The sequence below is a fragment of the Muntiacus reevesi genome, chromosome 3 (genome assembly GCF_963930625.1).
Source record: "Muntiacus reevesi chromosome 3, mMunRee1.1, whole genome shotgun sequence".
Lineage (NCBI taxonomy): Eukaryota > Metazoa > Chordata > Mammalia > Artiodactyla > Cervidae > Muntiacus > Muntiacus reevesi.
In genome coordinates, this window is record NC_089251.1 from 107,761,645 (window position 1) to 107,772,569 (window position 10,925).

At 50.6% G+C, this 10,925-nt stretch overlaps 1 protein-coding gene across 1 annotated transcript; it reads left to right on the forward strand.

Moving 5' to 3' along the window:
* Nucleotides 1–35: 35 nt before the first annotated feature.
* On the forward strand, nucleotides 36–7,102 carry C1QB (complement C1q B chain). The gene is made up of 3 exons (XM_065927511.1): nucleotides 36–230; nucleotides 4,789–4,989; nucleotides 6,229–7,102. Exons 2-3 carry the CDS (start codon nucleotides 4,812–4,814, stop codon nucleotides 6,801–6,803), a joined length of 753 nt encoding a protein of 250 aa, XP_065783583.1. The 5' UTR covers nucleotides 36–230; nucleotides 4,789–4,811; the 3' UTR covers nucleotides 6,804–7,102.
* The last annotated feature ends 3,823 nt before the right edge of the window (nucleotides 7,103–10,925 follow it).

The following is a 10,925-nucleotide window of genomic DNA, read 5'->3' on the forward strand; positions in this document are numbered from 1 at the left end:
TCCCGATTGCAGAAGTGGAACCTGAAACAGCCTGAGGACAGCAGAAAGAGTGAGAGTGGGGTGAGCAGGGGAGGAGGCTGGCCTGCCGGGCCCCGGGGAGGGCGCCGTCAGGGAAAGGCCCCTCTCATCTCTGGGGAATGGAACTTCCGCTTTGGACGGAGAGCAGGAGGCTCCCAGCACCCGGTCCCACTCTGCCCAGCCCAGCGGCCTCAGAGGACACCAGGCTCCAGGTGAGGATGGGGCTTAGCAACAGGGGGACTGGCTGGCAGGACCAACACGGCAGAGGGTGGCGCCTCCTGAGTGTAGGGCCCCACATCCTCTGTCTCAGCCACCTGCAGGGTTGGCCAGTGAGGGCTCCGGCACCCCATCCCAGACCTCGGGAATCAATTCCTCTGGGGGGTCAGCTCGGGAGTCTGCTGCTGCCTGGGGCCCCAGGTAATGGGGAGGCATCTGAGTAAGGCTCTGGGGTCACCGAGACTGGAGTTGAGCCCCGCTTCTGCCTCTCAGGAGCTGGCGATCTGGGTCAAATGACATAACCTCTCTCAGCCTGCATCCTCTCAGCCTGGATCCTCTAGGCAGATAACAGAACCTTTTAGGGGTGCTGTGAGCTCTAAAGGAGACCAGCTCAGCCTCTGCTTAGCACATTGCCTGACTCAGGGTATGTCAGAGGCAGCAGTGAAACCAGAACCCAGCACCCCCACCCAGCCTTTCTCTGACACCTGCCTTCTCTTATTTCCTCACAGTCTGGTGAGAAAGCTCCGCTAGCCTCTTTCAAGGAGGTGGGGTGACGGCAGGTGGAGTTGTGATGAGTTATCAGTTAGCGCTGACACAACTCAACGATGCTTGTGCAGGAGGGTGTGTGGTCAGGCCCCGCGCTAGAAACTGAGTTCCTTCTAGGCTCCATCTCACGTCATCCTCTGGCAGCCAACTTTGCCAAAGGCTTAGGGAGGTTAGGGTACTTGCCTGAAGTCAGGCAGCAAGGTAGCAGCAGAGGGGGAGTTCCAGGTCAATCTGGCCTGACTCCAAGTCAGGGGGAAAGGGGCTGTTGGAGCTGGAGGAAAATGGATGATGTCAGGAAAGATGTGAGGAGTGAGGTGGATGGTGGTGATGGATGCTGAAGGTAGAGGGTGGTCAGATCTGCTGTGTTAAGGCTTGGCCCAAGTCTAAGATTTGGTGGCCCCTGAATTGGGCCAGAACACAGATCGCCCCAGTCCCCCACTCCACCTCCAGCTTCCTCAAGAGACCTGAGTCTCATCATCAACCCCTACCCCTACCCACGCCCCTGGCAGCCAACCAGAGCTCCCCTACCCCTGCGCTGCCTGCTCCTGACAGGCCCCCTCCCTGAGCCCAATCTCCCAAAGGGACCAAATTCTTTCTTTAGTTTTCCAAGCTTCCTCTGTGGTGTCCTGAAACTTGGGGATTCCCGGAGGATGGTGATAATTCAACAATAGCTAATATTCATTAAGCATTTCCAATATGCCAGGCTGTGGTGGGCCCTAACTCACCTTCCTCCCACCAACCCCATCAGTCTCTGCTTAGCACACTTAGCCTGGTTCTGCCTATGTCAGAGGCAGAGGTGAAATCAGAACCCAGGACACCACTCTGCCCACCTAGCAATTTCTCTGACACCTGCCTCCTCTTATTTCCTCGTAGTCTGATGAGAAAGCTCAGCAGAGATCAGGCAGAGATCGGGATTATCCCCATTTTACAGAGGGAGAAACTGTGGCCAGAGAGAAGCCACTTGCCTAAGGCCCAAAGCTAAGAAGGAGCAGAAGCCTGGTTTGGACCCTCTTGGGAGCACTGTTCCTCTCCTTGTGACCCTCCAGGCCTCTCACCTTTGGTGATACTCCCAACAGCAGCAGCAATAATAGCAATGATAGTAAGAGCCGTCACTGAGCCCTGGCCCCACCTCCAGCACTGCACTGAGCCCAGGCCATGCTGTAGCTCCTGTGTCAGGCCGTTTGGCTCCAAAGCCTGTGTTTTAACCCCAGGTGGAGAGACCTCTGGGCTTCCCCAGTGGCTGAGCAGTAAAGAGTCGGCCTACAATGCAAGAGCCACAGGAGATGCATGTTCAATCCCTTATCAGCAGGATCCCCTGGAGGAGGGCATGGCAACCCACTCCAGTGTTCTTGCCTGGAGAATCTCATGGACAGAGGAGCCTGGCGGGCTACAGTCCACAGGGTCGCAAAGAGTCGGATACGACTAAAGCAACAGCACGCAAGCAGGGAGGCCTCTTAATGTAACACCCCGTGGGGTTTAGAGCCAGTGGAAGTGGGTTTGAATCCCAGCCATGCATGGCTGTGTGACCTTGATCAAGGTTCCCACTCTCTCCGCTGCCCAGATTCTTCATCTGTGAAATGGAAACGCAGGGGTGCTTTCTCAGGGGGCTGCTGTAAGGACCAAATTAAATGAAAGAACGACCTGTAAAGCATTTGGCACAGAGCCTGGCACCTGCTAAGTGCCCAATGCATTGATTATTAAGGTTGTCAAACTATCGTTTGTGAAACCTCCGGCAAGATAAATAGAACGTCAGCCTCTCTTGGGAGCATGACAGAGCCCAGGCTGGTCACTCATGGCCCTGATCACATCCATCTTTGCAGTCCCTCTTTGCGTGGTATCCAGCACAGCTTCCGGCCTCACTCAGGAGTCTGAGCCATGAACTGATCAGGACCAGATCGAGGGGGCTGGGGCTGATTTTCTGAGCACACAAGCCAAAATCAGCAGGCTTTTCTAGTACCAGGAAGGCCTCCAGGTGCCAAATTCTGGGTTAGCGCAGGCACTGTAAGGCCCAGGGTTCTGACCACAGTCCTGCCATTAACCACCTCACTGGGTGATTTAGGAAGGCTTGTTTTCTCATGTTTGTATCTCAGTGTCCTCATCTGCAAGATGGGAAAATAATCACAACCCACTTCTTCAGGGTGCTGTGAGGATCAGACAACAACAGCTATGGGTCTAAACTAGAGCCCCAAAACCCCGTGACTCTTTCCCAGCCACAGCTTCACGTGGGTCCCCATGATTATCCTGGGAGATGGGCTGGGATCATGCTGCTCACCTGTGTAAGAGCAGGAGACTGCCCAGCTTCCGTGGGCTGAGGGCTAATGAGGGAAGCCTTCCTGGAATAGAAAGGCTTTGACAGGAGCCTTGAAAGATGGGGAGAAATTGGATACGGGCAAAAGTGGAACAGGCTGCCTCGGAAGGTAATGAGCTTCCCATCACTGAAATGGTACAAGCCATGGATGGGAAGAGGCCTTGGCAGAGATGTTATTGGGGAGACTTAACAGTAAGCTGAGGGTTCCTCAAGAAGTTAAACACAGGATTGCCATAAGACCTAGTAATTCCACTTCTAAGTATATACCCAAGAATTAAAAATAAGTATTCAGACAAATCCTTGTACGTGAATGTTCACAGCAGGGCTATTCACAATAAGCAAAAGGCGGAAACTTCCCAAATGCCCATCAATAATAAATGGATTAACAAGATGTAATATGTCCATACAATGGAATATTATTCAGTCGTTAAGCAGGAATGAGGTACTGATCTAAGCTACAATGTAGATGAGCCTCAGAAACATTATGCTAAATGAAATGTCAGACACAAAAGGTTACATAGTATATACAATTCTACTTCTATGAAATATCCAGAATAGGTAAATCCATAGAGTCAGAACGCAGAGGAGTGGGTTGCCAGGGACCGAAGCGGGGAGGGCGATTTGGGGATAACTGACTAGTGAGTACCAAATGTTATTTGAGGGTTGTCAAATTGATGGAAATAGTTTGGAACTAGACAGAGGAGAGGGTTATACAATACTGTGTGTGCTAAACACCACTGAAATGTTCACTTTAAGACAGTTAAATTTGTGTTATGAGAATATCAGCTCAATTTTAAAAAAGGAAGAAGCTGAGGGTTGGACTAGATGAGCTGAGGGTTGGACTAGATGAGCTGAGGGTTGGACTAGGTCCCTTCTGTCCCGAGAATTGATGCCATGGGCGTTGGCCATGCTGACAAACTCAAGACACCCCAGGGCTTCTGTCGCATTCCCCAGGGTTCTCACCAGGGCCCAGAGCCTTTGGAGGGACCTGGCTTCAGTGCCACACAGGCCTGGGTTCAAGTCCTGGCTGCAGTCCTTCCTTCTGACCCTGAGCAAGTGACTTGACCTCTCTGAACCTCCGTCTCCTCTTCAGTGTAGAAAAATCAGTTCTTCCGTGCAGGGCTGCTCTGAGGATGTAATGCGGCCCACTGTGGAAAAAGCACAGGCAGCCTAAGTTCAGAAGCTCAAATGACTGAGAACCTTTGGACCAAAATCTCAAACCACAGCAATCAAGACCCTGACCTCCCTGCCGGTTCTCAACACTCCAGACTCTGCGCGGCCTCTGGGCCTTTGCCTTCTCTCCCTTCCTCCTGGAACATTCTTGCCCCAGCCCTGTCTGATCCTTTGGGTCTCAGCCTAAACATCACTTCTCAGAGATGCCTCCCTTGCCTAGAAAACTTTTCTGGCAGGAGAGCGCCCCTCACAAAACCAGCCCTCGGGGCCCCCTTTCATTTCATTTCAGCCAGAGTGCTCCCCACAGCGTGTAACCAGTTCCATTGACTTGCATGTTGACCCGTTTCTAGTCCCCCAGACCGTCATCTCCATGAAGGCAGGGACCGTATCTATCTTGTTCATCACTGTATCCCCAGCACCCGGAACAGGGTCTGGTGGATAAGACCCTCAGGGAACACAGGAACAAGTGAAGAAATGAATGAACAGACCGTGGCCATGACCAACCGCATCGTCTTGTCCCCTGACAGGGAGCAGCTGAGACAGGGCCGTGATGAAGACCCCTCGGGGCAGCGTTTCGGTGCTTCTGCCGCTGCTGCTTCTGAATCTGCTCCGTGTCTCCCGGGCCCAGAGCAGCTGCATCGGGCCGTCCATCCCTGGCATCCCGGGCATTCCCGGGAAACCAGGCCCTGACGGCAAGCCTGGGACTCCAGGAACAAAGGGCGAGCAAGGTACTGTGGACACGGGGAACACACGAGGGTCGCTCCCCAAGGCCCTGGCACCCACCTCCCAAGTCAGCGGCCCGCCTTAGAGAGTGCAAAACACTTGCAAAGCCATCAGCTTGCCGAGCCCTTCACAATCGCCTTGCAAGGAAGGGATTCTGATTCCCACTTTACAGGTGGGAAAACTGATGTCCAGAAAGCCTACTGACTTGCCCAAGGGAGCCCAGGAAATGTTGAAAGGGAAGTGTTAGCCTCTTAGTCATGTCCCGACTCTTTTGTGGCCCTGTGGACTAGAGCCCGCCAGGCTCCCCTGTCCGTGGAATTTTCCAGGCAAGAATACTGGAATGGGTTACCATTTCCTTCTCCAGGGGATCTTCCCCACCCAGGGACTGAACCCTGGTTTCCCGCATTGCAGGCAGATTCTTTACTGCCTGAGCCACCGGGGAAGCCCAGTCAATGTTGAGGCTGATGCCAACCTTGGCTCTCTCACCACTAAATCCACTGTGGCCAGAGTCCTGGGGTACCTTCAGGGTCAGCGGCTTCAGCTCTCTGAACTGCTCTTTCCTCACCTGTAAAATGAGGATGGTGCTCCTTTGCAGAGTTGTCAGTGGGTTCAAATGAAGCTGCCTGCCCCTCAAAGCCCCCTGTGAGATGTAGTTCACGCGTCCATTTAACCACGGCCAACTGCTCTCATCACACAATTTCATCAAATCCTCATGAGCCCACAAAATATCATCATCCCCACTTTCCAGATAAGGAAGCTGAGCCTTGGGGAACGTGACTCAATCAAGGGGACACAACTAAGAATGGCAGAGGTGATGTAAGAAACACCTGCCTGTCCCCTGAGCCCACAGGAAACTCACAGTAACTAGTTACTCACAGTAACTATCCTCTGCCACTCTCCTGGAAGAAAAGGTTTTACATCTTGTGCCAAACCAAGGAGGGGTTTAGAGTGGTGGAATGCAAAGGGCTCGAATGCCCACTTCCAGGTTTAGCAAGACACCACTCCCCACCCTGATGGGTCCCCATTACCACCAAGCACATCCCAGATGTGGAAAGCTGGGCTGGAAGGAGACTCACAGGCCCGCCAGCCTCCCATCCTCATGCTCACAGACGGGGCACAGAGGCCCGGAGGGAAGCAGGGGCCTGTCTGAGGTTACCCAGTCAGGCTCCCTGCCTCCCAGCCCAGCCTCTTCTGGTCCTCAGCCATCTCGGGCCCCCTCATTTCTTTCATCTCTGCTTTTCCAGGGCTTCCAGGGCTGGTTAGACACCTCAACGAGAATGGCGAGAAGGGGGACCCAGGGTTTCCTGGGATGCCGGGAAAAGTCGGCCCCAAGGGCCCCGTTGGGCCCAAGGGTATCCCAGGGCCTCCCGGAGCCCGCGGCCCCAAGGGTGAATCAGGAGACTACAGGGCCACGCAGAAAATTGCCTTCTCGGCCTCACGCACCATCAACCACCACCTGAAATCGGGCCAGCCCATCCGCTTCGACCACGTGATCACCAATGCCAATGAAAACTACCAGGCTCGGACCAGCAAGTTCACGTGCAAGGTGCCCGGGCTCTACTTCTTCACCTACCACGCCAGCTCCCGAGGGCAGCTGTGCGTGGACATCATGCGGGGCCGGGAGGCGCCCCAGAAGGTGGTCACCTTCTGCGACTACGTCCAGAACACCTTCCAGGTCACCACGGGCAGCATCGTGCTCAAGCTGGAGAAGGAAGAGAGCGTCTTCCTGCAGGCCACCGACAAGAACGCCCTGGTGGGCATCGACGGCGCCAACAGCATCTTCTCCGGCTTCCTGCTCTTCCCTGACGCAGAGGCATGACCTGCGGGGTTGACTCACCCCCGCCCCCACCAGCCAGGCTCCCTTTCTCCCCAACACCCACCCCCCTATCCCAGCCAAAGCGCACAGTAGGGCTCCATGGGCGTTGCTGAATGAATGAGTTAATAAAGTTTCCAAGGCCAAAGGATAGTGGTCTAATTCAACTCTGTGTCCCCGCAAGTAGCACACAGTAGGTGCTTGGAAATGTGGCTTGAATGCTGGTTGAATGACCAAACAATAAATGACCTCTGAAATGACTCTGAATGACTGAAAAATAAATGACCTCTGAAAGCAGAGTGGGTAGAAGTCACTCAGTCGTGTCCGACTCTTTGCGACCCCATGAACCATACAGTCCATGGAGTTCTCCAGGCCAGAATACTGGAGTCGGTAGCCTTTCCCTTCTCCAGGGGGTCTTCCCAATCCATGGATCGAACCCAGGTCTCACGCACTGCGGGCGGATTCTTCACCAACTGAGCTATGAGGGAAGCCCCAACGTCCCTTTCTGAAAGCAGAAACTCTCTCTAATTGGTGGTGACTGGAGGGCCAGGCTTTGTGTCTAGCTCTGTGCCAGCTCCATAATGGGAGATAGGGAGGGAACACCATCTGCTGAGCACCTATTATGCTCCAAACACTGGGCTAGACCCTTTCTTCCTTCTCTCATTAATCCCCACACTCATCCTTGAAGACCAGCTAAATCACGCCCAATTCACAGAGGAGAAAACTGAGGATTTGTAGAGGTGAAGGGATTGCTCTCAACTGCACAGATGAGTGGGAGGCAGGTCTGTCCACTAATGATCTGAGACCTCTTTCTAGACAAGATATCTAGGCCCCTAAAGGCGTTTTCTGCATGTAACGTTACATACCTCTGCCCAAAGGGTCAAAGAGCCTTTCTTTAGTCTCAACTGACTTTGGAATCATGATCTTTCCCCTTTTGATTCCCCTCACATGCTCTCCTCCCAGTATCTTGCCAGTTTGACTCAAGCTCAGCCATCCAGTTAGAACACGTAACATTCAGTGGTTCCTCCGCTCAGTAACATTCAGTGGTTCCCCACTGCCAGCTGGACATAATGCCTGCCCACGAGCCTGGCACTCAAGCCTCTCTATGAACTGACCTTCTAGTCCCAATCGGGCCTCTCCTGGACAAAGGATATCTTCACTCCAGACCAGCTGGGCCCCTTCTGTCCTCTGGGCAAGATGCAAGCTCTCCTGCCTCAATGATCTTACATTCTCCTTCAACTCTACTTATCTAACCATCATTTTAAACCTCATTCAAGTCACACCTTCTCCCTAAAAGTGGACCATCTCAGCCCTCACAGTCCCTACTCGTCAGACCTCCCTAATCCCAATTCTCAACTGTTCAGGCCTGAGCACACACTGCCTTCATCTAGCCTTTACTCATGCTCACCCCAACTCCTGGGCTAAGCTGTGAGCCCCTTACCCTGCTCATGGCTGAACCCCTCCCAGCCCTGCACCTGCTCTCTGCAGTCCCTGCTACTAGCCCCACCCACCAAGACTCTCAACCAATCCTGTCCAGACGTAGGAGGGATTTAAGGCACTTCAGTTCAGTTCAGCTCAGTTCAGCCGCTCAGTCCTGTCTGACTCTTTGCAACCCCATGGACTGCAGCACGCCTGCCCTCCCTGTCCATCACCAACTACCGGAGTTTACTCAAACTCATGTCCATTGAGTCATGATGCCATCCAACCATCTCATCCTCTGTCCTCCCCTTCTCCTCCAGCCTTCATTCTTTCCCAGCATCAGAGTCTTTTCAAATGAGTCAGCTCTTCACATCAGATGGCCAAAGTATTGGAGTTTCAGCTTCAGCATCAGTCCTTCCAATGAATATTCAGGTCTGATTTCCTTTAGGATGGACTGGTTGGATCTCCTTGCAGTTCAAGGGACTCTCAAGAGTCTTCTCCAACACCACAGTTCAAAAGCATCACTTCTTTGGCGCTCAGCTTTCTTTCATACATGACTTTCTCACATCCATACATGACCACTGGAAAAACCATAGCCTTGACTAGACGGACCTTTGTTGGCAAAGTAATGTCTCTGCTTTTTAATATGCTGTCTAGGTTGGTCAGAGCTTTTCTTCCAAAGAGTAAACCTCTTTTAATTTCATGGCTGCAATCACCATCTGCAGTGATTTTGGAGCTCAAGCAAATAAATTCTGTCACCATTTCCACTGTTTCCCCATCTATTTGTCATGAAGTGATGGGACCAGATGCCATGATCTTAGTTTTCTGAATGTTGAGCTTTAAGCCAACTTCTTCACTCTCTTCTTTCATTTTCATCAAAAGGCTCTTTAGTTCTTCTTCACTTTCTGCCATAAGGGTAGTGTCATCTGCATACCTGAGGTTATTGATATTTCTCCCGGCAATCTTGATTCCAGATTGTGCTTCATCCAGCCCAGCGTTTCTCATGATACAAGTTAAATATGTACCTCATGATACAACTGCATACAAGTTAAATAAGCAGGGTGACAATATACAGCGTTGACGTATTCCTTTTCCTATTTGGAACCAGTCTGTTGTTTTACATATCCAGTTCTAACTGTTGCTTCCTGACCTGCATGCAGATTTCTCAAGAGGCAGGTCAGGTGGTCTGGTATTCCCATCTCTTGAAGAATTTTCCACAGTTTGTGGTGATCCACACAGTCAAAGGCTTTGGAATAGTCAATAAAGCAGAAATAGATAATATTCTGTAACTCTCTTGCTTTTTTGATAATCCAATGGATGTTGGCAATTTGATCTCTGGTTCCTCTGCCTTTTGTAAAACCAGCTTGAACACCTGGAAGTTCACAGTTCACATACTATTGAAGCCTGGCATGGAGAATTTTGAGCATTACTTTACTAGCGTGTGAGATGAGTGCAATTGTGCAGTAGTTTGAGGATTCCTTGGCATTGCTTTTCTTTAGGACTGGAATGAAAACTCACCTTTTCCAGTCCTGTGGCCACTGTTGAGTTTTCCAAATTTGCTGGCATACTGAGTGCATCACTTTCACAGCATCATCTTTTAGGATTTGAAGTAGCTCAACTGGAATTCCATCACCTCCACTAGTTTCATGTGTAGAGATGCTTCCTAAGGCCCACTTGACTTCACATTCCAGGATGTCTGACTCTATCTTAGTAATCATACCATCGTGATTATCTGGGTTGTGAAGATTTTCTGTACAGTTCTGTATATTTTTGCCACTTCTTCTTAATATCTTCTGCTTCTGTTAGATCCATACCATTTCTGTCTTTTATTGTGCCTATATTTTCATGAAATGTTCCCTTGGTATCTCTAATTTTCTTGAAGAGATCTCTAGTCTTTCCCATTCTTTTGTTTTCCTCTATTTCTTTGCACTGATCACTGCAGAAGGCTTTCTTATCTCTCCTTGCTCTTCTTTGGAACTCTGCATTTAAATGGCTATATCTTTCCTTTTCTCCTTTGCTTTTCACTTCTCTTTTTTCACAGCTATTTGTAAGTCCTCCTTAGACAGCCATTTTTTAAAAATTTCTTTTTTGGGGGGATGGTCTTGATCCCTGTCTCCCATACAATGTCATGAACCTCTGTCCATAATTCATCAGGCACTCTGTCTATCAAATCTAATCCCTTGAATCTATTTGTCTCTTCCACTGCATAATCGTAAGGGATTTGATTTAGGTCATACCTAAATGGTCTAGTGGTTTTCCCTACTTTCTTCAATTTGGCAAAAAGGAGTTCATGATCTGAGCCACAGTCAGCTCCTGGTCTTGTTTTTGCTGACTCTATAGAACTTCTCCATCTTTGGCTGCAAAGAATATAATCAATCTGATTTCAGTGTTGACCATTTGGTGATGTCCATGTGTAGAGTCGTCTCTTGTGTTGTTGGAGGAGAGTGTTTGCTATGACCAGTGTGTTCTCTTGGTAAAACTCTATTAGCCTTTGCCCTGCTTCATTCTATACTCCAAGGCCAAATTTGCCTGTTATTTCAGGTGTTTCTTGACTTACTACTTCTGCATTCCTTTTCTGTAAAGAACCCAATAGGAATTAATTTAGGCTTGGGGGCTATACAATCTCTACTGTACTTCTCAACTCTGCTCTGTAGCATGAAAACAGCCCACAGACAAGATAAAAACAAGTGAGCGTGACTCTGTTCCAAT

Bases quoted from the DNA above. Each gene is read 5' to 3' on its own strand.
- C1QB (XM_065927511.1), top strand. From the start codon at position 4,812: ATGAAGACCCCTCGGGGCAGCGTTTCGGTGCTTCTGCCGCTGCTGCTT. The intron at 4,990-6,228 runs GTACTGTGGACA...CTGCTTTTCCAG, and splicing joins AGGAACAAAGGGCGAGCAAG to GGCTTCCAGGGCTGGTTAGA.